Here is a 27,400-nt window from a genome sequence, read left to right on the forward strand (position 1 = left end):
AACACTAGATTGATGTAAGATCACCAGGTCTTGTTGGTACATTGATCATTTCAACCTCTGGGGTATTAGTTGCATGGAGGTTATGTGAACTGTCTTGGTGAGCTCTTCAGTGTGCATTAGGGTATTGTTGTGCTACATCTGCAGCAAAATGCAGCCTCTGATAAACCGTCATCCTTTCTTCCTGTTATGTGGGTTTTCTTCTCTCTTTTAGCACGCTGGTAACATCAAGGAGGCTGCACGGTGGATGGATGAAGCACAGGCTCTGGATACCGCAGATAGGTTTATCAACTCAAAATGTGCAAAGTACATGCTGAAAGCCAACATGATAAAAGAGGCAGAGGAAATGTGCTCCAAGTTTACAAGGGTTTGTTTCTGGTGCTCAGGCATATTCATTAATAGTTTTTCTCTGGCTAAAAACAACTGTAAAATCAATTCAAGAACCATAAATGTTGTTTTAAAAAAATGTTGTCATTTCTGCAGGAGGGAACATCCGCAGTGGAGAACCTGAACGAGATGCAGTGTATGTGGTTCCAGACGGAGTGTGCACAAGCATACAGATCTATGAACAAGTTTGGGGAAGCGCTTAAGAAATGCCATGAGATTGAAAGAGTGAGTCTTTGTGTACTGTTAGAATAACAGAATACTGGAGCCACCTATTTTCTATTCACTTGAAACGGTACACATATATTTCATCCAGGGTTAACAAATGAGTTTTCCGAGAAATTCTCAGCAATAAGGCACTATAGCAGTAGGAGTTCTAGTTCTTCATCCTGTCTGCAACACGTGAGCATTTTAGAGCAAAAGAAGAACTTCAGGAACTAAGAGAATATTTACTGACAGCGTAGTAAAATGTTGGCGGGTTTTTGATAGACATCAATGAATATGATTTTTTTTTGTGTGTGTGTTTTTAGCATTTTGTGGAGATCACGGATGATCAGTTTGATTTTCACACCTACTGTATGAGGAAAATTACACTCAGGTCATATGTGGACTTGCTAAAGTTAGAAGACGTCCTCAGACAACATCCATTTTACTTCAAAGCAGCACGGATCGCAATAGAAATTTACCTGAAGCTCCATGACAACCCCATAACAGATGAGAATAAGGAGCTGGAGGCAAACACTGGTACGTGTAGTTATCATTTGCTACTCCATTTGTTTTGCGCCTGACTCGTCGATTGTGAAAAGTGTCTAGAAAAGTATGGGCCTATTAAGAGTTTTTAAAGGTTATTATTAGGCTAAGTGCAGACGTACTTTTTAGCCCTGTGGATTTTTCCACGCAGAATTGAAGAAATCCGCAGGTCAAATGACCTGCATTTTTCCTGTGGATTTCTTCCTGTTTTCTTGCGGTTTTTGTGCGGTTTTCCCCTGCGAATTTCCCCCTGTGGATTTGGAGAATGGAGCAGGTGGAAAACCGTACAAAAGTGACATGCTGCATATTTTGAACCACAAGAAACCCGCGCGGAAAAATCCGCAGCGTCTGCACAGCGGTTTTTTTTTTTTTTCAATTGATTAACATGCTACTGTACATCACAATGCGGACATGCAACGTTTCTGCGCGGAAAAATCCGCTGGATATCTGCATCGTGTGCACATGGCCTTATCTGTGACTTTTATGGCACAGTTACTCCCATTGAACAGTTGCCCATCACACTCCGCCGCATGTGTGTAAAGGTACTGTCACACTTAGCGATGCACCAGCGATCCCGACCAGCGATATGACGCGGTCAGGATCGCTGGTACATCGCTAAGTGGTCGCTAGTGAGCTGCCACACAGGCAGATCTCACCAGCAATATCGCAGGGGTCGGGGGTCGCTACTTGCCTGTCACACTAGGCGATCCTGACGTCCTATCGCCCGGCTCCACGCGTCGCTCGTCTCTCTACAGGAAACGCCACTGGAAGCTGACGACGAGAAACGGTCCTGGATGTTCTCACGCGATCAGCGATAACCAGCGGGGGAGCGGGTCGTAGGTAAGTATCAGACACAGCGATATCGCTAGCAATATCGCTAAGTGTGACAGTACCTTTACTCTTTTCATTCACTTGTAAGGGAGTTTTTTAAATTGCTGAGCATGCTAATATCCCTGCCTTACCTAGTTTCAAGCGACTATCCCAGTTTGCCCAAACTATCACCCATCAGTTAAGTGATAATCTTTAGATCTATGGTGGGCCAACCACTAGGACTCCCTCTAATCTCCAGAATGTGGTATAAGTGACCTACATACCTCCTCACCCCCCAGCATGTAAAATTGTGGCTAGGAGGGATTGAATAGAGTGACAGGTTTTGTCAATTATTTCTGTAAGTGCTTTGGACTTTGAGTGATGCAGCAAGGAAACACTTTAGGCTTCCTTTGGGTGGATAACGTTCTATGGCTATGTTTATATTGTATAAACTAAACATGTGGCTCAGACATAGATCTGAGTCTCTTGCTTCATTACACTGGCTGCCTTTCCTCCTTGTGTACATAGTCTTTTTAATGAAGGGTTAATTTTCTATGCTTAAAACCTAGACTGACTGTCAGAATAGGCAAGAAAAAAAAAAAGATCATCTGTAGTGTGTTAAATGGCCAATAATGTTTGTTTTGTGAGATTTGTTTTGTTAGCCAAAATTAGTGTGCGTCAATGACTTATCTATGGTACAAATTATTCTTGTCTGCGATAGCCAATATGTCGGACAAAGAACTAAAGAAGCTGCGCAACAAACAAAGGAAAGCCCAAAAGAAAGCTCAGCTAGAAGAGGAGAAGAAAAACGCTGAGAAAGAGAAGCAGCAGAGGAACCAGAAGAAGAAAAAGGAGGACGATGATGAGGAAATTGGCGGCCCAAAAGAAGAACTTATTCCGGAAAAGTTGGCCAAGGTATCGCAGTCACGGATGGAAAGGATTCTCTTTTTTTTTTTTTAATGTATTTTTTCCTATCTGTAACTAGGTACCTAACCTGAATTATACTGTCTGTGATAGTGATGGATGTTTGTGCAGGTGACAGTAACAAGTCATTGCATTGCCTGTTTGGCTTGTAACAATGCATTCACTGAATCCTCCGTCTGTAAACAGGTTGACAAGCCTTTGGAAGAAGCTAATAAATTTTTAACGCCTTTGAAGAATTTGGTGAAGAACAAAATAGAAACACATCTATATGCCTTTGAAATTTACTTCAGGAAAGGTAAAAAGAAGCCTACACTTGGCCCCAATTAAAAGGTAAATGTGCCGGTATGTTATTTAATGGAATTTTCTTTTCTTACACTTACAGAAAAATTTCTTTTAATGTTGCAATCCGCAAAGAGAGCCTTTGCCATAGACCCAAACCATCCTTGGCTCCACCAGTGCTTGATCCGTTTCTTTAGTGCAGGTAATATTGTATCTTATATATGGGTATGGTCCTTCTGCAGTATTTAATATGTACTTGATGTATGCGCCCGGAATGCTGTACATACATATATTTGTGTATTAAAGTTGCTGTTTGTTCATTTTTTCCCTCCACGCTCTGACAGTATCGGAGAGCAAAGAACTAAATGAATCCGTTAGAACAGTGTTAAAGCAAGAGGTGAAGCGACTTTTTGGGGAAACAAGTCCTGCAAACTTCAATAACACTTTCCTTAAAGAGAACATTGGCTCCTTATCACACAGATTATCAGGTGGGTGGTTTTTAACTTTACAGATGTTTGTAAATTGGACATGCCGATTAAAAACTAGAAAAGTTCCCATTACAATTGTCATTACAGTCTTTCAGATGCCATAATACACACTTTCCAACTATAGAGCAGGTTACATAGTCTATTTGAAAAAAAAAAATGACACAAGTCCATCATGCTCAACCAAGGGATGGAAAAGGATAAAGAAAAATGGTCTGGGCACCATCGTAGTGAATGATACGGTCTGTCCTAAAGAGCAAGTTTTTGACTCTTAAATCGCAAGTGGTGTTCGACATGTTAGAGAAAAAATATTAAACATTTACATAAATATTTTCTTCTTTTAAAAAATCTATCTACAGCTAGTTCTAATGGTGAAGTAGCCTAGACTCCTTTTGATATTGAGGTTTGTTTTTTTTTCTCTCTCTCCGCTAGATGGAAGCAGTTTCCTCTTGCCTTTTCAGGGAGCTTTACATGAAACAGGTTGAGACCAAATTTTTTTCTACAGGCGTTTATGTACTTTTATTAGTTATTCATATGCTTTGGTGGAGAGGCACCAGATGTTGCAGAAGGGCCAGCTGGGGCATGTAGTCCCACTGGCAGCAGATAATGATGTCACGGTAGCACTTGTGGATGGTATAGGACTTCCGGGGGCACTCCTGTAGCGATGGTGTCTGGGTCCTGGTTCTGGAGCGCCTGTGGTGTTTGCGCTATCTCAAGCAGCCAGACACGCAGGTAAACTTGTACATATAACAATTTTACTGAAAGAGGTAACGGGGTACAGTCTCTCTCTTAAATGCAAGGTTCACAGTATATTGTGCATATGAAAGTAATGGTTCTCTCCTCATGAGACAAGCCAGGTTATGATCTCTCTCACGGCGGCTGGAGCAGAGTTCTCTTCACTTGCTATTAGAGGAAATAGTATGCGCAGTCCAAGAAATATTACACAGATGGAGGTACCTTCACAGATTGGCTTTCCGTGGAAACACGAAATTGTGGAAGTACTCACAGTTTTGATCCTACCATTTCTTTTCGCAGAGGGTAGGTTAAACGAAGTCGGTGGCGTGGCAGCCATCTGGATCTGGTCCTGGCTAGAACCAAACAGGATGACCAGCATGGAGGGGAGTACATGTGCATTGTTATCTCTCCTGACTGGATGAAGCTTCACTCCTTTGTGGAGGAGATTGAGGAGAAAAATGTCCCCCCAGCGTGGACTGGCAAGAAACTATTCGGAGCAGTAGTGCCTGCTTCCTCTGCCTTCCTTAGGCACCTAGAAACCACACAGAAGTGGTCTGTACCAGTGTTCAGGAAGTGTGAGAGCCATGAGCTGCTTGATGTGAGAATAATCACTTAACTTTCATCTAATAATTTTATTTCTATAGCGCCAACATATTCTGCAGCACTTTACATTATAGAGGAGACTTCTACAGACAATAGACATTACAGCATAGCAATAAACACATAGATCAAAACAGATACCAAGAGGAATGAGGGCCCTGCTTGCAAGCTTTCAATCTATAAGGAAAAAGGGGAGACACGAAAGGTAGATGGTAACAATTGCTTTTATTGTTTGGACCTTCCCTAGTGTAAGAATCGGGTGTTCCTGTGATGCTGCATGAACCAGTTAATAGTCTAAATATTTAACAGTACAGACGCAGAGGGCTATTAAATGCATAAAGCATGTGAGAACATGATGCGAGGAACCTGGTTACGGTAAAAAATTTTAAATGAGCCACACAGGGATATATAGGTTACTGCGTTGAGGCGATAGGCCAGTCTGAACAAATGCGTTTTTCGGGCACGCTTAAAACTGTGGGGATTGGGGATTAATCGTATTAACCTGGGTAGTGCATTCCAAAGAATTAGCGCAGCACATAAACAGTCTTGGAGACGGGAGTGGGAGGTTCTGATTATTGAGGATGTTAACCTCAGGTCATTAGCAGAACGGAGGGCACGGGTAGGGTGGTAGGCTGAGACGAGGGAGGAGATGTAGGGTGGTGCTGAGCCATGGAGTGCTTTGTGGGTGAGGGTAATAAGTTTGTATTGGATTCTGGAGTGGATGGGTAGCCAGTGTAATGACTGGCACAAGGTAGAGGCATCGGTATAACGATTGGTGAGGAATATGATCCTGGCTGCAGCATTCAGGACAGACTGGAGAGGGGAGAGTTTGGAAAGAGGGAGACCGATTAGAAGAGAGTTACAATAGTCGAGACAAGAATAAATAAGAGAAACAGAGTTTTTGCAGAGTCGAAAGTAAGAAAGGGTCGAATTCTAGAAATGTTTTTGAGACAATGGGCATGTTGCTAGGGAGTAATGGTGGAACCACACACGGAAATGGCAATGTTGGGCATAGGTAGGTTAGTAGAGGGAGGAAACACGAGGAGTTCCGTTTTTGACAGGTTCAGTTTCAGATAGACGGAGGATATGATGTTAGAGACAGCGGTAAGACAATCACTGGTGTTTTCCAAAAAGGCAGGCGTGATATTATGAGAAGTGTATAATTGGGTATCATCAGCAGATGGTACTGGAACCCAAATCTACCAGTTGTTTGACCAATATGGTACACACATTGGCCAGTAGATGGCAGCAAAGCTCATTTATAAATCGTCAGTATACAATGTAATGTATTACATCCTATCTCACAGTGCCCAAACTAATTATGACACACTGGAACGAATCTACTGCCACACAACTGTCTCATTCAGCAGCAGTAGTATGGGTACCGGGATACCACAAATCTCCTTAGACTTCTGTTCTCAAATCTAAATATATGTAATTCTTTTAATCTTTCCTCATAGCGAAGATGCTGCATGCCCATTATCAAGTTAGTGGCTTTCTCTGACTCTATGAACCAAACAAACTGTGTTTTCCAGATGGGGGTCTGACTAAAGCTTTTTAAAGTAGTGGTATTATATCCCTGTCCCACAACTCCATGCCTCTATTATGACAATTTTCTGTAATCCTTAGGAGCTCCTGATTGGCATTAGATACTGTTTTACTCTTCGCCACGACAGCACCCACTGGAGGTATCGGATCCGCCCATTTGGAACAGGAAACCCTACAGGAAAGATAAAAGGGGCGGTCCGCCTTTCCTCCTCAGTTTTGGTTTCCTGTTCCAAATGGAGCAGGATCCTGCAGGATCTTACCTGGGCCATGCATCCGCCTGTGCGGTCTCCTCGGGAACGGCAGGGGCTGCGGTCCGGAAGCAGCGTCGGGGGAGATTCCGTTTGACGGCTCCCCCCTCGTCTGGTGGCATAACGGTGATGACCGGGTCCGGGGAGGGCCGCCCGGTCTTACCAGGGAGCGGGCCGGTCTGGCATCCGGAGGCAGAACACCCCCCCCCCCCCCCCCCCATTGGTGGGGATACAGCGTGGGAGGTGAAGCCATGAGCGCGCGAACCGCGCGTGTGAGTAGCGGTGGCGCAGGAGCCGGCCGGCGCCCGACGCTCCTATACCCCGGAAGTAATGGTTGAACTTCCGGGGTAGGATGGCGATGACGCGGCGCATGCGCCCTGACACAGGGCGACTTCCGGGGGCACGACAGGAGTGAAGATAAAACAGCGCTGCAGCACTGCAACGATGGAACCATGTCGTCCCCCACGGAGTCGCAGGCCCCAGCAGGGGATTCAGCTGGGGGCAATTCCACCAGGGACCGCAGCACCAGGACAGAGACTGCCCGCAGGAGCGAGGCAGCAGAAACCAGATCCAGACCGTCTCAGCCATCCGACCCGGTATTAAGCTTCACTGGGTGAGTGTGCAAAGTATATACTCTACCTATTAAGCTAACCTCCTCCCCCCCCCTTACCTTTGACCTCCCACTTCAGTCAAAGAAAAAAGAAAAAACTAAACATAAAGAATGCGCATTATGTTCAGAGCCTCTCCCTGACTCCTACCCCAAAAAACTCTGCAAACAATGCATGAAAGAGACCAGGCAGGGGTCGACGATATCTTCTAAAGATATCCGAGCCATAATTAGGGAGGAAATACAAGCCATCAACCGCGCCAGCACTCCCTCAGAGTCCAGTCATAAGAAACAGGTTGTTGTTAGTTCAGAGTCAGAGGAAGAACAGGAGTTAAATTCAGGCTCCGCATTCACGTCCTCATCGTCATCCTCGGAGATGGAAGGACGCGCATGTTTTCCACTGGACAGCGTAGATAACCTAGTAAAAGCGGTTAGAAATACTATGGGGTGTGAAGAGGAAAGGGGAGCCCAAACCGCGCAGGACATTATGTTTGCGGGATTGGCAGAAAAAAAGAGATGATCATTTCCGGTGATACCGGCAATTAAGGACCTCATCAAAAGAGAGTGGGAAAAACACGACCAGAGGGGTTTTCTCCCATCAGCCTCAAAACGGAAGTATCCGTTCACTGATGAAGACCTATTGAAATGGACTAAAATACCAAAGGTGGATGCCGTCATAGCCTCCACTTCCAAACAGACCTCAATCCCGGTCGAGGACGCAGGATTGTTAGCAGACCCATTAGACCGAAAGGCAGAATCTTCGCTCAAAAGGTCCTGGGAGTCCACCACCGGGGTATTCAAACCCGCAATAGCCAGCACATGTACTGCTAGATCAATGCTGGTATGGCTAGATCAATTAGATCAGCAGATCGAGCAAAGAGTGTCAAGGGAGAAACTGCGTGCAGCCATCCCGTTGATAAGAGGACACCCTAAGACTGGCAGCAAGGTCGGCAGCCCTGGTGAATAACGCCAGACGCGCTCTGTGGATAAAAAGCTGGAAAGGGGACGCACAATCAAAATCCAAAATTAGTGCAACCCCATGCGAGGGAAAACCTTTAAGAGACGGCCATTCGGGAGAAGAAGACAGTCGGACAGAACGAATAGATGGGCCACGAAAGACGAAAAGCAGAAGGGTACCATCTTCAGAGGGCCAACATATAGGAGAGATAAAAATTAAGAGTTTAGACCCACCAGTTGGGGGTAGATTAAAATTTTTTGTTACCAAATGGGAACAAATTACGTTAAGCCCATGGATTTTGAACATAATCAAGGAAGGAATAAAGATTGAATTCCTTCAGATCCCTTATGAGTTCTTTGTTATAACTCGCCTTAATTCCTCAGTTCAGCAAAAGGCTCTCGAAGACGATATTCGAGTCCTACTAGCTAAAACAGTTTTAGTTGACGTCCCTGAGGAACAAGAGGGTAGAGGCTTTTACTCTCCCCTGTTTTTGGTTTCTAAACCAGACGGTACGTTTAGAACCATTATTAATTTAAAGAAGCTTAATTCATTTATAAAAAAATTATAACTTCAAAATGGAATCAATTAGATCCACTATAAAGCTTCTTTTCCCAAATTGCGTAATGGCAGGGATTGATTTAAAAGATGCTTATTATCATCTCCCTATTCACAATAGATTCCAGAAATACCTAAGAGTCGCAGTGGAAGTCGAGGGCAGGATTCGTCATTTCCAATACGCGGCCATGCCCTTCGGGCTTTCCACGGCACCAAGAATATTTACCAAGGTGATGGCAGAAGTGATGGCCTACCTTCGCCAAAAGGACACACTGATCGTGCCGTATTTAGACGACTTCCTAATAATTGGGAATTCAGTCAAACAATGTACCGAACGCGTGACTGACGCAATCTCCTCTTTTCAGAGCCTTGGCTGGATCATCAATATCCAAAAGTCCAGACTCGATCCACAATCCCTCCAGACATTTCTAGGATTTCAACTAGATTCCTTGACCCAGAGATGTCTACTACCTCAGGTAAAAATCACCCTCACGAAACAAAAAATACGAGCAGCTATAGATAGACCACGTGTGTCCTTGAGAGGAGCAATGTCACTATTATGATCACTAAATTCTTGCACCCCGACAGTCCGGTGGGCCCAGTACCATGTCTGTACACTACAACACCAGATCCTCCAAGAGGATAAGCGACATAGTGGTCATTTACAGAGCAAAATAACCCTGTCACAAGAAGTCTTGACTTCTCTAGAGTGGTGGTTAGATGATGACCATTTATGTTCAGGAGTTCCATGGGTTATAGTTCCATCCTGTATCGTAACCACCGATGCCAGTCCCCAGGGCTGGGGAGCCCACATGGAGAATGGGTTTCATCAGGGAAGGTGGAATAGAGAGGAATGCGAGTACTCATCCAATTTAAAAGAACTGACTGCAGTGTTCTATGCTCTATACAACTTCCTTCCGCAGCTCCAACAGAAGCATGTCAGGATCCTATCGGACAACACCACCACAGTGGCCTATATAAACAGACAAGGAGGGATTCGATCAGAGACTCTGATGTCTTCAGCGGCAAGAATTTTAAACTTAGCAGAAAACTATTTTTTGTCCCTCTCGCCCCTTCATATCAGAGGCGAGAGCAATCAAAAGGCAGACTTCCTAAGCCAACACACTCTACGGCAAGGAGAGTGGTGCCTCAATCAGAAGGTCTTCAGGGACATAGTAGCCCTATGGGGACAACCCGAGGTGGACCTTTTCGCCACAAAGGAGAACAGGCAGATAAAAACATTTGCCTCCCTATCTCCATCAGATCACCCAGACATACTAGACGCCCTTCTAGCTCCATGGAATTTCAACCTGGCGTATGCGTTCCCTCCATTCATCCTCCTACCTCAAGTAATTCGGAAGATCAGAGACGACAAAGCAAGGATAATCTTAATAGCACCGTTCTGGCCAAAAAGACCGTGGTTTTCGTGGCTGCAAATTATGTCAATAACAGATCCTTGGGTCCTTCCTTCGACTCCCAACCTACTCTCCCAAGGCCCCTTTTTCCACCCTCAAGTGCTCAGCTTGCACTTGACGGCGTGGAATTTGAGAGGCAGTTATTGAGGACAAGAGGATTCTCTGAGTCTTTAATTACTACACTACTACAAAGTAGAAAACAGTCCACAACCCAAATTTACACTAGAATATGGAAAAAAATTTCTTCAATTCCATACAGTACCTCATACAGCAGAAGTTCCGATAATCCCAATCTTGGAATTTCTGCAGAAAGGGAAAGACTTAGGCTTAGCAGTAAATACGCTAAGAGTACAAATATCGGCATTAGGAGCACTATATGGCCATAATATAGCAGGCAACAAGTGGATAACTCGATTCATTACAGCATGTGAACGAATAGCTCCAATCCACATACCCTCCGTCCCTACATGGGATCTAAATCTGGTCTTAGACGCCCTAACGGTAGACCCCTTTGAGCCGATCGACACAATACCCTTCAAATACTTAGCACTTAAAATGGCCCTCTTGGTAGCACTGACCTCAGCTAGAAGAGTGGGTGATATCCAGGCCTTGTCAATAGATCCACCTTTTTTTCAAGAATACCAAGACAGATTGGTATTAAAACCAGACCCTGCCTACCTGCCAAAAGTGGCAACAAAATACCATAGATCTCAGGAGATACTCCTCCCAACCTTCTATAAAAATCCCTCTACTCCGGAAGAGCAGAAGTTCCATACTCTGGACGTCAAAAGAACTGTCCTAAAATATATTGAGAGGTCCAACAGTTGGAGGCAGAGTAGGGCCCTATTTGTTTCATTTCAGGGCTGTAAGAAGGGGTATGGAGTCACGAAGAGCACCATTTCCCGGTGGATCAGAGAGGCCATTCGTTTAGCCTACTCCGCAAAAAACGAAGATCTTCCAGGGAACATCAGGGCGCATTCCACCAGGGCAATGGCAACTTCTTGGGCGGAAAAGGGAGATGTTCCGATTGAAACTATATGTAAGGCGGCAGTTTGGTCATCCCCTTCTACCTTCTATAACCACTATAGACTTGATCTTTCATCAACCTCTGACTTAAGCTTTGGCAGGACTGTCCTTGGCACGGTGGTCCCACCCAGGTGATGGTCTCTGGAATCTCTCCAGTGGGTGCTGTCGTGGCGAAGAGTAAAAAGCCGGATTACTTACCGGTAATGCTCTTTTAATGAGTCCACGACAGCACCCGCTCACTTCCCTCCCTAAAGATATCAATAGTTAAAGTATATCAACCAAATAATGGATAAGAAAGATGTTAAAATAAGAGAACATTGCCTAATCCTTGGCGGTCCTTCTGGTATTCTGAAACGTAAAACTGAGGAGGAAAGGCGGACCGCCCCTTTTATCTTTCCTGTAGGGTTTCCTGTTCCAAATGGGCGGATCCGATACCTCCAGTGGGTGCTGTCGTGGACTCATTAAAAGAGCATTACCGGTAAGTAATCCGGCTTTTTTTAGTCAGTGATCTACAAGTATACCCAGATTCTTCATTGCAAGTGACTTTTCTAGTTTTATTAGTACCTAGATGCATAGCTTTACATTGAACCTCATATGCCAAGTGGATGCCCAAACACTAAATTTGAACAAGCCTGCTTATAAACATTTTCCACACATTGCACTATATTACATGGCTGGTGGCATCTGCAGAAATAGAAACAATATTATTAATACAGTCTTCTGCATCATTAATAAGTCGGTTAAATAGCGGACTCAGCACTGTACTTTAAGGTACATCGCTTGCTACCAGAGACCATTCAAAGTAGCACTCATTCACCACAACGTGTTGGGTTCAGTGTCTGAACCATTTTTTTGATCCAATTACAAACCTTACTTTTGAAGCCTATAGCTTGACCCATTTGGCGTCTGTGGGACAGTCTCAAACGCCTTAGCAAAGTTTGAAAACGCTATATCCAGAGCTCCCCCTCTGTCCAGGCTTGTACTCACCTCTTCATAAAAATGGATCGGGTTAAACTTCTTTCCTTAGTAAACCCATACTGGCCATCACGTATAATGTGCCCTTCCATCACATACTCCTGTATAGAAGCCCGTCGGACATTTTTCCCACAATGCAACTTTGTAATATATCTTATCAGAGAAATTTACTTCTTTCTCTGCCAGAATTGATCAGGCATTGTCAAAAACCTTGTGAGGTAAAATTTGTATCCAGTGAAGACAGACTCTCCCATTACTGAGATAGTAGATGGCAGCTAAAGCCCTTTTTGGAAATCGACACCACATTAGTGTTACGCCACTCGCCTGGCACTGATCCAGTCACTAGAGTCTCTAAAAATCCTGTACAGGTGTCCAGCAGTAACTGAGTGTAGTTCCTTAAGAATTTGGGCTATGAACTGACAGCAGCCATCGTGGACATCTTCTAAATGGAGATATTGCACCAAACAGCAGGATTTAACATTTTGCACTCCATATAGTGATCGTGTTCAGCTGACATGTACGCAGCAGTCGCTAAATGGTTAAGAGTGGATAATTTGTGTCGGTGTTTGAGTCATATTAATATAGGTGTTTTTTTTTCCTCCATTTTACAGCTGCCAAAATGATGTATTATCTGGACCCTTCTAGTCAGAAACGAGCAGTGGAATTGGCTACCGCATTGGATGAATCGCTCACAAACAGAAGCCTCCAGGTAATGGCTCTTGTCCTTTCTGTCTGGGTAAGGCCTGGATAGGTGCAGCATTTGATCATCTGGTTTGTTGAGGACATGATTGTGTTTGGCCAGTTTTCAATTTAGATGTGATGTTTAACCCCTTAGTGACGGAGCCAATATTTTAAATTCTGACCAATGTCACTTTATGTGGCGATAACTCTTTAACGCTTCAACAAGTCCCATTGATTTTGAGATTGTTTTTTCATGGCATACTATAATTTATGATAATGGTAAATTTAGGTTGATAAGTTTTGTGTTTATTTATAAAAAGTTTCAGAAACTTGACAAAAATGTAAAAAAAATTGCAATTTTCAAAAGTTGAATGATTATCCCTTTAATCCAGATAGTCATATCACAGAAAAACAGTAATAAATAACATTTCCCACATGTCGGCTTTACATCAGCACCATTTTTAAAGCGCTAGTTTATTTTATTAGCCTTTTAGGAGGTTTAATAATGTAGCAGAAATTTTTTATTTTTTCAAGGAAATTTACAAAACTTATTTTTTTGAGGGACCTATCCAGGTTTGGAGTGACTTTGGGGGTGCTATATATTGGAAGACCCCAAATCTGATACCATTTTAAAAACAGCACCCCCTGACATATTGAAAACTACTGTCCGATAGTTTATTAACCCTTCAGGTGATTTTCAGGAATTAATGCAAAGTGGTATAGCCGGAATGAAAAAATGTTTGTTTACCACCTAAATGTCGCTAACTTCTGAACTGACTGCTATAGCCGGGAGACTCTAAGGCCGCTATTTGACCATGAACTGCTATGGCAAACATCAGGACCACACAACCATGATCTAGGTGTGTAAATTAGATTAAAGCAGAAGCCCCCAAAACCTATTAACCATTTATTAGATGTCACTTTTGACAGCAACTAAGGGGTTAAACAGATCTGGATGGTGCCAACGCTAATCATTTATGATAGAGCAAATTGTTAGCTATAGTGTACAGTCGACAGCTGCTGGATTGTCACCTGTACAGGGATGATATTCTCTTATATCTCAGGTCAGTAAAAAGACGTATTGGCTGTCATTAAGGGGTTAAAGGTTTATACATTTCATTTCATCCTTTTTTTAACCCTTTGCTCATGAAAATAAAGCATTCATGAATACATATTTCTCATGATGCAAATAATTTTTGTTAATGTTGTGCATTTGCATTACTCTCCAGGTATGTTCTCAGCAGCACTATAGAGTGTTTTGTTCTTTTACACGTTAGTTTTCCTGTGAACATATTCAACTTGTGTTTGCAATGAAATCGCTGACCCCCAGATTTCAGCAGCAAATTTGCATTTTGAACTGCCATGAGTCCCACACACTAAAGACACATTCTGTGAAATGAAAAAGCTTTGTGAACATGCCATAATAGTAGTTACCAGGCTTTTCATTTGCTGGATTATCTTTCGCATAAATCTTCATTGTATGATCCATAGTGATTCCAACTGATCAGCAGAATGAATGAGCCCATGGTTCTCACAATCGCCCCATGACCCCTTCTTTACCAAGAAACAACAACTTAAATAGGAGTATATTAAGGGGTTCTTCTAGTTTAGATACTCGATCTTTATGCTATTTTTGCAGTGGGTTTTTTTTTGTGTGTGGAAAAACTATAAGGATTTTTTGAGATGGCTCTTTTACAACATATTTACACATGTTTTTAAGTATGCTTAAAAAATTTTATATCATGAAAAGAGTATAAATAAGTACTGTAAAAATGCAGTGACGTGGACAAAACTGTGGTGAACGGTTGCTACGATCTCGGCTGTTGTACTTGTCTGAGACAAAACTCCAAAGAGATTCTTAATTACCGTATATACTCGAGTATAAGCTGACCCCCGAGTATAAGCCGAGGCCCCCTAATTTTGCCACGGAAAACTGGGTAAGCTTATTGACTCGAGTATAAGCCGGGTATACATTGTCCCTCATCCCTGTCCTGCTCTGTGTGGCTCTCCCCCCTCCCAGTATGCATGGCTCGGCTCACCCGTCCCATCCTTCTATGTATGGCTCAGCTCCCTGTCCTCCCCCATACTCCTGCATGTTCCTCAGTGCTCCCCCCATCCTCCTCCATACTTCCCCTGTCCTCTCCCAGTCCTCCTGCGTGCCCCCCCCTGTCCTCCTCTGTGCTCCCCCGTCCTGCTCCCCCCATCCATACTCGCCCTCCTGTGGCAACGTTGAAAGTCCCCTGCATCCTCAGTTGTCCCAGCGCTGACAGCTTCTTCCTGCATGGAGCGGTCACATGGTACCGCTCATTAAGGTCATGAATATGGACGCCACGCCTATGGGAGTGGAGTCACGTCCATATTCATGACCTTAGTGAGCGGTACCATGTGACCACTCCATGCAGGAAGAAGCTGCCAGCCCTGGGACAACGGAGGATGCAGGGGACTTTCAGCGTTGCCACAGGAGGGTGAGTATAATGTCCCAGCCACCTGCTCCTGCCGCCGCTCCCCCTCCCCCGCAGGTTTCTGCAGAATGACTCGTGTATAAGCCGAGGGGGCATTTTCAGACGAAAAAAAGTGCTGAAAGTCTCGGCTTATACACGAGTATATACATAGTAACATAGTTATTAATGTTGAAGGGAGACAAGTCCATCTAGTTCAACCCATATCCTATCCTAACTTGCCCTAACATGTTGATCCAGAGGAAGGCAAAAAAAACCCATGTGGCAAACAGTAAGCTTCACATTGGGGGAAAAAAATTCCTTCCCGACTCCACATACGGCAATCAGACTAGCTCCCTGGATCAACGCAATATTAAGAAAACTAGGTATATACCCTGTAATATTATACTTTTCAAGAAAGGCATCCAGTCCCTTCTTAAATTTTAGTAGGGAATCACTCATTACAACATCATATGGCAGAGTTCCATAGTCTCACTGCTCTTACAGTAAAAATCCGCACGCGTCTGTGAGTATGCTTAAACCTTCTTTCCTCCAGATGTAGAGGATGCCCCCTTGTCCCGTCACAGGTCTAAGAGTAAAAAGATCATTAGAAAGGTCTTGGTATTGTCCCCGCATATATTTATACATTGTAATGAGATCACCCCTAAGCCTTCGATTCTCCAAACTAAATAACCCCAAGTGTAATAACCTGTCTTGGTATTGCAGACCCCCTAGTTCCCTAATAACCTTGGTCGCTCTTCTCTGCACCCACTCCAGTTCAACTAAATAACCCCAAGTGTAATAACCTGTCTTGGTATTGCAGACCCCCCCAGTTCCCTAATAACCTTGGTCGCTCTTCTCTGCACCCGCTCCAGTTCAGCTATGTCTTTCTTATACACCGGAGACCAGAACAGTACGCAGTATTCTAAGTGTGGTCACACTAGTGACTTATATAGAGGTAAAATTATGTTCTCCTCATGAGCATCTATGCCTCTTTTAATGCATCCCATTATTTTATTGTCGCCATCTCCAGTAGCAGAATTTAAAAAAAATAAATAAAACCTGAATACAGTATACATTTTTGGCACAATTGGAGGCCTGTCAAAATTACACAAAAAAATTTCGACTTGATTCTGATACGCAAGATAGACACTTGGTACTTGAGATATATGCTGGCCACAGATTTGAAAAAAGTGCTTTCGAGAAAAACGTATTGAAGATTTTCATACGGATTACACAGTGTAACGTTTGCTTAGGCTGTGTGCACACGCTGCGGATTAGGTGCGGATTCATCTGCGCGGATTTTGTAAAATCCGCAGGTGAAACCGCAGGTCAGAAGACCTGCGGATTGCTCTGCGGTTTGGCCCTGCGGTTTTTCATCTCCTCAATGGAGGAGATGGCAAACCGCAGGGGAATCCGCAGAAAGAATTGACATGTCAATTCTTTCTGCGGATTGAAAACCGCAGATAATCCGCGCGGAAAATTCCGCACCGTCTGCATTGCGGTTTTTGATTCCCATAGGGAATCATGGTACTGTACACCGCAGCGGCCAAAACCGCTGCGGAACCGCAGCGTGTGCACACAGCCTTATGGTCAATCAGCTATTCCAGGACCATAGCGTGATCTTTCCTAGTGCTAAAAATATGCCTGCAGAGCTGCTGCGATGAGGTCTCCTATCTTGAGCAGAGTCAGACGAACGTTGCTTCGAGCCATTTAACAAGCATCGTCCTGAGTGTGTGCATATATTTCCGCTTGCTATCGAATAGTCATTTCCATCGTGACTAGTACTTTTAAGAATTAGCATAAATCCCTTGCCAAAGTACATGGCTATGTTCATAATCTTTGCAATTGTATGAAGAGGTTTTAGTGCAAAAGTCCAAATGAGTGAGTTGAGCGATTTGTTATTTTGCGTTTCTACTCCAATACAGTGTTCCAGCAAATCATCCAATGACAGCTCTTCATTAGAGTTGAGTGACTTTGGTCGGATCGGGTTTCATGAAACAAAATTTGTTTCAGATGAAACTGGAACGACTAGGGCAAAAAAAGTCTGAGTTTCGTCCGAAACCCAACCCCAATGCAAGTCAATGGGGAATAAAAGTCGGCATTGAGTGAATGAATGTCATCCGCTCAATGCCGACTTTTAATCCCCATTGACTTGCATTGGGGTCGGGTTTCAGACTTTTTTTGCCCTAGTTGGTCCAGTTTCATCTGAAACAAATTTTGTTTCATGAAACCCGATCCGACCAAAGTCGCTCAACTCTACTCTTCATAAATTAGCTTTCATACCTCCAATACCTTTGCAGTAAGAGGTGGTTTATCATGATGAAAATTGTGAGTGTACTATCAGCTTTACATCACTTGCAACAGCTCTCTTTAGCCGGTGGGCAGTTGTCGTGTTGCGGTTTATCATCAGTGGGGCTTTTGATAGTATGAGGCCCATATTTGTGTCCTCGATGGAGTCTGCGAAAAGCCACGCCATAATACTTAGTGAGTTCAACAGCATCTTTGCCTCCGACACCTTTTATTCATTTTTTTTCACATTGCAAAGTCTCATGACCGTTCTTTTATTCTAAATGGCTGACACATTATTTTTTCATGACCGTAGCTTTATCTTCATACAAATTTGCATTTAAAATTCTTCTAAACGTTTTTCTGTCCCCATCTCCAATGTACTTTTCGTAAAGAGCTCTGTGCTTCTCCTACGATCTCCAAAACATTTCAGTGATAGCGTTGACCTCCATATTACCCGCACTGCCTTTGTGATTTATTTAGTACGTTTCTTCATATGTTTCAGACCATTCTTTGTATTCCTCAATATTGTAGTCCCTTTTTTTGTTCCACGCATTACACGCTTCACACGACCTTTAACCACAGCATCGACTACTTTTTTTTTAATGTTTTCCAATTAGAGTAGACACACCAAATAAAGATGAGCACCCTCTTTTTTTTCTCCCATGTTCGGTCGACGGAAACTGTTAAAGGGATCCTGTCATCAGGATTCTGTGCAGTGACCTACATATTGTCAAGTTAGCACCGTTACACAGGTTAAAATGATACCTGGGTTGATGAAATCCATCTTGTGGTTGTTGTAATCTTTAATTTCAGTTTTGAGTTTGTGCTCTGGGACAGGGCTGTGGGGGGGGGGGGGGGGGTGTCTTCACATGGTGTTCTTGATTTAAGGTATTCATGTGTTTGGCTTCTGCCCCCTAGTTTACATAATGAATAATATATATATATCTTGGGAAGAAAAGCTTTCTGCAGGCAGCTGCCAACGGCACCTTCACTGAAGCATGATCGCATGTGTAATTAATTATATACAGATTTGATTAATCTGAAGTTCCTAATAAAAAATTGGTTTGAAAATGGTGCCGCTGGCTGCAGTAGCAGCTATCAGGTCACCAATAGCTGTAACTACGCAGGTGTCGGCGGCGCCATTTTCAAATCATTTTTTTTTTTTTTAATTTTCATGCTGCAGTGCAGGGTTTTTTTTCCCCAAGATATATATAATATTCATTATGTAACCTAGAGGGCAGGTCAGTGAGGGATCAGTGACCTGTCAGCAGTCTGCATTATGAATAGCTAATCAGAGCATCACATGATGGCCCCCCACAGGCCGCCCCAGTACATGAGCATATCATTAACCGAGAACTGAAAATAAAGATTAAACAACAACCACAAGACTGATTTCATCAACCCAGGTATCATTTTAATCAGTGTAATGGCACCAGCCTGACACATTACTGTGCACAATCCTGCTGACGGGTTCCCTTTAAATGTGTTACAACATATCCAGCTTCCTCATTCTTTGCAATAAAATGCAATTGCACACTGTGTAGATGCTTCTCTATACAGTTAGGTCCATATATATTTGGACAGAGACAACATTTTTCTAATCTTGGTTCTAGACCTTACCACAATGAATTTTAAACAAAACAATTCAGATGCAGTTGAAGTTCAGACTTTCAGCTTTCATTTGAGGGTATCCACATTAAAATTGGATGAAGGGTTTAGGAGTTTCAGCTCCTTAACATGTGCCACACTGTTTTTAAAGGGAGCAAAAGTAATTGGACAATTGACTCTAAGGCTATTTCATGGACCGGTGTGGGCAATCCCTTCATTATGTCATTCTCAATTAAGCAGGTAAAAGGCCTGGAGTTGATTTGAGGTGTGGTGCTTGCATTTGGAAGGTTTTGCTGTGAAGGAAACATGCGGTCACAGGAGCTCTCCATGCAGGTGAAACAAGCCATCCTTAAGCTGCAAAAAGAGAAAAAACCCATCTGAGAAATTTCTACATTAGGCGTGGCAAAATCTACAGTTTGGTACATCCTGAGAAAGAAAGGAAAAGCACTGGTGAACTCATCAATGCAAAAAGACCTGGGTGCCCACGGAAGACAACAGTGGTGGATGATCGCAGAATAATCTCCATGGTGAAGAGAAACCCCTTCACAACAGCCAACCAAGTGAACAACACTCTCCAGGAGGTAGGCGTATCAATATCCAAATCTACCATAAAGAGAAGACTGCATGAAAGTAAATACAGAGGGTTCACTGCACGGTGCAAGAAACTCATAAGCATCAAGAATCAAAAGGCTAGACTGGACTTTGCTAAAAAAAAATCTAAAAAAGCCAGCACAGTTCTGGAAGAACATTCTTTGGACAGATGAAACCAAGATCAACCTCTACCAGAATGATGGAAAGAGAAAAGTATGGTGAAGGCGTGGTACAGCTCATGATCCAAAGCATACCACATCATCTTTAAAACACGGCGGAGGAAGTGTGATGGCTTGGGCATGCATGGCTGCCAGTGGCACTGGGTCACTAGTGTTTAATGATGATGTGACACAGGACCGAAGCAGCCGAATGAATTCTGAGGTATTCAGAGCCATACTGTGTGCTCAGATCCAGCCAAATGCAGCCAAACTGATTGGTCGTCGTTTCATACTACAGATGGACAATGACCCAAAACATAAAGCCAAAGCAGCCCAGGAGTTTATTAAAGCAAAGAAGTGGAATATTATTGAATGGCCAAGTCAGTCACCTGATCTCAACCCAATTGAGTATGCATTTCACTTGTTAAAGACTAAACTTCAGACAGAAAGGCCCACAAACAAACAGCAACTGAAAACCACCGCAGTGAAGGCCTGGCAGAGCATCAAAAAGGAGGAAACACAGCGTCCGGTGATGTCCATGAGTTCAAGACTTCAGGCAGTCATTTCCAACAAAGGGTTTTCAACCAAGTACTAGAACTGAACATTTTATTTACAATTATTTAATCTGTCCAATTACTTTTGGTCCCTTTAAAAACAGGGTGGCACATGTTAAGGAGCTGAAACTCCTAAACCCTTCATCCAATTTTAATGTGGATACCCTCAAATGAAAGCTGAAAGTCTGAACTTCAACTGCATCAGAATTGTTTTGTTTAAAATTTATTGTGGTAATGTCTAGAACCAATATTAGAAAAATGTTGTCTCTGGCCAAAGGTATTGACACCCCTGCAATTTTGTCAGATAATACTCAGTTTCTTCCTGAAAATGATTGCAAACACAAATTCTTTGGTATTATCTTCATTTAATTTGTCTTAAATGAAAAAAAACACAAAAGAGAATGAAGCAAAAAGCAAAACATTGATCATTTCACACAAAGCTCCAAAAATGTGCCAGAAAAAAGTATTGGCACCCTCCGCCTAATACTTGGTTGCACAACCTTTAGCCAAAATAACTGCGACCAACTGCTTCCGGTAACCATCAATGAGTTTCTTACAATGCTCTGCTGGAATTTTAGACCATTGTTCTTTGGCAAACTGCTCCAGGTACCTGATATTTGAAGGGTGCCTTCTCCAAACTGCCATTTTTAGATCTCTCCACAGGTCTTCTATGGGATTCAGGTCTGGACTCATTGCTGGCCACCTTAGAAGTCTCCAGTGCTTTCTCTCAAACCATTTTCTAGTGCTTTTTGAAGTGTGTTTTGGGTCATTGTCCTGCTGGAAGATCCATGACCTCTGAGGGAGACCCAGCTTTCTGACACTGGGCCCTACATTATGCTGCAAAATTTGTTGGTAGTCTTCAGACTTCATAATGCCATACACACGGTCAAGCAGTCCAATGCCAGAGGCAGCAAAGCAACCCCAAAACATCAGGGAACCTCCGCCATGTTTGACTGTAGGGACCGTGTTCTTTTCTTTGAATGCCTCTTTTTTTCTCCTGTAAACTCTATGTTGATGCCTTTGCCCAAAAAGCTCTACTTTTGTCTCATCTGACCAGAGAACATTCTTTCAAAACGCTTTAGGCTTTTTCAGGTAAGTTTTGACAAACTCCAGCCTGGCTTTTTTATGTCTCGGGGGGTCTTCCTGGGTCTCCTACCATACAGTCCCTTTTCATTCAGACGCCGACGGATACTATTTACAGCAGCACTTAACGTTCATTTTAAATCCTAAACCTCGATCTGGCGTCTAAAACAATTTTACATTCTTTTTGCAAGTTTTGAATATTGCGAGTGATGCAATTGTCGAAAACACTCAACTCGATATCTTTCGAAGTTCTTCTGTTTATTTGCCAACGTGTTTGCAAATTGTGAATCCTGTTCACTCGTGTGTTGGTTGCCTCGAAATATCTTTTTTTTTTTTTGCTTTTTTTTTTTTTTTTTTTAGAAAGATATGGATGCTCTTTATAATCTCTCGACCAATTTTTATCCATTTCCACAATTTTTTTTAAACTTCTAAAATTCACGAATAACTTCATTAGTGTCCACTCACCTCGGTGTTCAACACAGATTGCCTGTAGTAACCAGAGGGCAGCTTTCAGCATTGAAGCTGCTGAGGTAAAGTGAAATCCTGCTGACGGGTTCCCTTTTAAATGTGTTGCAACATATCCAGCTTCCTCATTCTCTGCAATAAAATGCAATTGCACACTGTGTAGATGCTTCTCTATATATTTTTTCAACGCAAGCGTAAGAAGTATTTATAGCTATGCCATGGCAAATGTCGATAAAGCCGCAAAATAAATTTAGATCTTTTTGTGACTGACCCAACGGGGCATCCGACCACACACTCAGGGGTTAAATTCAGGTGCTGCAGTGGGGGTCTTCCTCTTCCTTCCCGGCTGATACCTAGAAGCTTTTGACCTCCAAGAATCCCCTGCAGCCATGTCCGAAGCACTGATTGCGGCCCTGCGGCAGAGAGCAGCACAGGTGGGTGATCCATGGGTTATAGCCCTTTTATCTAGCCTGGATGCTCATCCTCCTGTGCCCTCTCTTAACCCCCTGCCTTCGCCGCAGGCCGCCTCCTCATCTCCCTGGGCCCAATCCTCTCCCCGGCCCCAGGCTTCTTTGTTACCCCCCGCAGCCCCATCTTTGCCCTTACTGAATGCCGCCCCTGCATCCCTTGATACCCTGTCCTCTCCCGGCCCCTGCACTGCCCATCCGGTTTCAATGTCTCCCCCTGCTACCTCCATTGTGCTGTCCCCTTCACTGCAGCCTCATGTCAGGCCTGCTACCTCCTCCGTTCTCGCCCCGGCTACAGATCCAGAGCCGCGTTCTGGCAGGCGCTCTTCTATGTCCTCGCGCCCACCTAAGCGGCTTCACGTGGGTGGGGGTCTTCCTTGCCGAGTCGCCGCGCACGTGCCACCGCTCCCATCCCAATTGCCGCCCGGTGCGCTGCTCCCGACCGCGCTGGACAGGGGCCGCAGGCCCAAGCGCCGGTGCTAGACCCCAAGCGTCCGAGCCGCCCTCAGGCACACCACACTTCCGGTTCGTGTCATAGTACTTCCGCCGCCTCCCACAGTCCCGCCCACCAGTTCCCCAGCTGACGTCACATCCAGCTCATTGTCCAGCTGGTCCATTGTCCTGCCCACTCCCAGTTCAAGGCCCGCCTCATCTCATCGGTCCCCAGCTCCCGCAGCATGCATCGCTGCGGGACATTTAAATGCTACAACCGCCATTCATCGCCCATCGGCCCAGTTTGCCTTTGAAAACCCGGACATGCGACCGGCCCCCAGGTCTCGGAATCGGGTGTCTCTGAACAGGTCTCTGAACAGGCCACTTAGACACACACCCTGATCCCACCTGCAAAACCTGGTCTCCAACGTCTCCCCTGTGGGCGCAACATTGCCGCCCGTGCGGGATGACGTAAGATCGGGACTCGGGAGAAACAATGCTGCTGCCGAGCGCACTGTCCGGACCAACCTGTCCGCTCAGCTCGCTCTGCTGCAAAACCAATGTGAAACACGTAGAACAAGCACAGCACATTTTACACCGCTAACCCCCCCAATGACCCAATCAAGCTCGACGCACCCCACTTCATTGGCGGATATAACGCCATCCTCCCCGCTAAACATTACTTAGACAGTAATCGCCCATAGTCCTCAAAGTAACCCTGTAACACTAATTCCAGAATCTATCCAGCGGCATACACCAAACCAGCAAATAAGCGCTAACCATCGTGGTCATAATTGGAGGGGGTGGTCGGAGTCCTGAGTAGGTCATACACGTGATCCTCCGTGGCGGTGGTGTAGAGGGGGGCAAGGTTCGAAACCTCTCATCTGTTTTCTTGCCCAGCGGTCAGTGATGGGACTTCCAGCTATGAGACTGTTGCGAATTGTACTTGCCTCTCTCTGCTTATTAATAAACTGTGCCCGACCTGTTCAACCCATCCATGCTTGTCAGTGTTTTGTTATTAGGGGATTGGTGGGAGGCAGGAAGGCACTGCTTTCGACACACAGGTCTCTGCAGTCTTGAGATCCTTCAGGACATGCATTTGCCGCTATATATATTATAGATTTACCTATTACATCTCTGATCAGTGTGAGGTGATTACTAAGGGTCATAATAAAAACACGAAGAAAAACTGGAAGCTTTTTACCATAAAATTTATCCAAAGTTTATTCTAATCAATATTATGCAACAATGCAAAAAAGTATATGCAAAAAAGGGGACAACAAATACAAAAAGAGCCGCAAAAATTCATGGTATAGACAGAAAATATTCATTGCACAAAATGACATAAAAAAGCCAAATGGTAGAATAGATAGTAATTATAAATATAAGGTGCAAAAATGCCTCCTAATTGTACATTCACGGGCCTAAACAAAAGAATAACTAGTGATTGTGGCACTAGGTTCCCATTATTTAATAAGGTGCATGTGCAGCAATAGGAGATATTCTCAAAGGTAGATCAATTGAGGGGTTAATCCCCTTTTTAAATTGCTCTTATCCTATTAAATAAGGCGCATGTGCAAAAAATAAGAGAAAATCTCAAAGGTATACAGTGCAAGATCAATTGAGGGATTAATTCCTTGCAAAAATGCTCATATCAGGGAAAAAAACACTAGTAAGTCTAAGGGTTAATGTGCTAAATAGAAATCATTATCTATACCTGAGAGCAGCAGGCACCCCAACGCACGTTTCGCACTTGGCTTTGTCCAGGGGATGTGTATAAAACTGCTTAAAACTGTGGGTATTGGGGATTAATCATATTAACCTGGGTAGTGCATTCCAAAAAATTGGCGCAGCATGTGAAAAGTCTTGGAGACAGGAGTGGGAGGTTCTGATTATTGAGGATGTTAAACTCAAGTCATTAGAAGAATGGAGGGCACGGGTAGGGTGGTAGGCTGAGATGAGGGAGGAGATGTAGGGTGGTGCTGGGCCATGGAGTGCTTTGTGGGTGAGGGTAATAAGTTTATACTGAATTCTGGAGTGGATGGGTAACCAGTGTAAGGACTGGCACAAGGTAGAGGCATCGGTTTAACGATTGGTGAAGAATATGATCCTGGCTGCAGCATTCAGGACAGATTGGCGAGGGGAGAGTTTGGTAAGAGGGAGACTAATTAGTAGAGAGTTACAATAGTCCAAATGAGAATGAATAAGAGAATCAGTAAGTTTTTGCAGAGTCGAAAGTAAGAAAAGAAGGTTGAATTCTAGAAATGTTTTTGAGGTGCAAATAACAAGAGCGAGCCAGTGATCGGATGTTCACCCTCTGTTTTTAATTGGTATGTCTGCTGAATACTCACTGAACCCCTGAACCCTCATGCATTGTTCACCCTCTGTTTTTAATTGGTATGTCTGCACTCTGTTTTTTCCCCTGACTTTAATTCCATGTATCATACTTCAAATTGACTGTATGCATATTGATATACCCATGCTCCTCACACCTTCCATCCTTCCATCTCATCCCACCTCTTTCTTCAACTTTGATGCTAGTCAAATGTCCCATTAACTTGAATCTGTTAATTGCTCCATGCTGTGACTCCAGCCCCCTTCTCCTCCTCCTCCCTCCCTCACTCACCTGTCTTCATTTCATGGACATTTAAATGGTATAAGTTTGAACAGAGCAGGTCAGATATGACATCATTTGAAGTGACATATTTAAAGTGATACATTAGAAATATACCAGAAGTAGTCCAGATATCGGTCAGACGGTAAGACTAACCACTGCTTTCTTACTATACTTGCTTAATTTTTTTTTCTTTTCTTTACTCTGCTCTTTAACCATGCTCACATTTGCCCTCACCGTTTTTGCTCCACTAATCTTCACTCTCCTTCTATATCCCCAAACCCCTGTACCCTCGAAACAAATAACAATCTCCCCCTCTCTCTTACCCCCCCACCTCGCTTTATCTGCAGACATACTCCTTAACCTCAGACCTCTCCTACTAAAATACAATACAAGACGTTCACTCTCCTTCACAAACCTGCTCTCCCTTTCTCTGCTTCATCTCACTGCTGGTGACATATCCCCCAATCCTGGCCCCCCCTGCCTCATACATCCCACTAATCCCCACCCCTATCTTTCTCACACTAAGACAAACTACCGCAATCCCTCACACTTAAAACCTGTGCCACTGACCCCCTCCCTCCCGCACCCTCTTTCTGGAGCACTTTGGAATGCTCACTCCATCTGCAACAAGCTCCACGTGATCCATGACCTCATTACCTCCGGCAACCTTTCCTTCCTGGCCCTCACTGAGACCTGGCTGACACGCCCTCCCCGGCCGCACTGAGTTATGGAGGCCTCCACTTTACCCACACTCCTCGCCCTGGCAACAGATAAGGTGGAGGAGTGGGTTTCCTCCTTTGTAAAAACTGCTCCTTCAACCCTATCCAACCCCCACCCTCCCTTATCCTCCCTTCTTTCGAGGTTCACTCTGTCCGTATTTACTCTCCCTCTAATCTCCAAATGGCTGTCATATACCGACCACCGGGCTCAGCCACTGCCTTCATCGACCAATTCTCCACCTGGCTCCTCCACTTTCTCTCTGCTGACATCCCCACCATCATCATGGGGGACTTCAACATCCCCATTGACACCCCCCCAGCCAGTAGCCTCCAAACTCCTGTCACTTACCTCATCCTTTGGACTTACTCAGTGGTCCTCCACAGCCACCCACACGGATGGACATACATTAGACCTCATCTTCACCCGCCTCTGTTCCCTATGTAATCTCACAACCTCTCCCTTCCCCCTATCTGACCACCATCTACTCACCTTCTCATCCTTGTCCTTCTCATCTGCCCCCCATGTCCAGCCACTAGCACATCCTCTCAGAAACCTTGCACACCTAGACATCCTCAGACTCTCTTCTACCTCTGTCCTCCATATCTTCACTCTACAACACGGACAGTGCCACCGCTTTCTACAACGCCACCCTCACATCAGCCATAGACTCAGTCGCTTTTCTCATCCATGGCAAAGTGCGACAAACCAATAGGCAACCCTGGCACAACAACCTCACCAAAAAACTTAGACAAGCATCAAGGGTCGCGTAGCGGAGTTGAAAGAAAACACGCCTGCCAGACGACTTCATTGCTTTCAATCAAGCTACACTTGCCTTTAAATCGGCCCTCACCTCTGCTAAACAGACCTATTTCACAAACCTTGTCTCTTCATTATCCCACAACCCAAACTGTTCAGCACATTCAACTCTCTCCTCTGCCCACCACTGCCACCTCCAACTCCCCTCATCTCTGCTGAGGACTTTGCCACCTACTTCAAAA

At 44.2% G+C, this 27,400-nt stretch overlaps 1 protein-coding gene across 1 annotated transcript in view; it reads left to right on the plus strand.

Moving 5' to 3' along the window:
• NAA15 (N-alpha-acetyltransferase 15, NatA auxiliary subunit) overlaps positions 1–27,400 on the plus strand; it is a 102,221-nt gene that overhangs the window by 65,955 nt on the left and 8,866 nt on the right. Inside the window, exons 12-19 of the mRNA XM_073572116.1 lie at positions 212–364; positions 481–609; positions 912–1,125; positions 2,663–2,856; positions 3,052–3,160; positions 3,248–3,346; positions 3,489–3,632; positions 12,908–13,005. Of these exons, the coding sequence (XP_073428217.1) occupies positions 212–364; positions 481–609; positions 912–1,125; positions 2,663–2,856; positions 3,052–3,160; positions 3,248–3,346; positions 3,489–3,632; positions 12,908–13,005 (1,140 nt within the window). The remainder of the gene's footprint in view (positions 1–211; positions 365–480; positions 610–911; positions 1,126–2,662; positions 2,857–3,051; positions 3,161–3,247; positions 3,347–3,488; positions 3,633–12,907; positions 13,006–27,400) is intronic.

This window comes from Dendrobates tinctorius, unplaced genomic scaffold (assembly GCF_039654945.1).
Source record: "Dendrobates tinctorius isolate UK_male_01 unplaced genomic scaffold, ASM3965494v1 ptg000030l, whole genome shotgun sequence".
NCBI classification, from domain to species: Eukaryota; Metazoa; Chordata; class Amphibia; order Anura; family Dendrobatidae; genus Dendrobates; species Dendrobates tinctorius.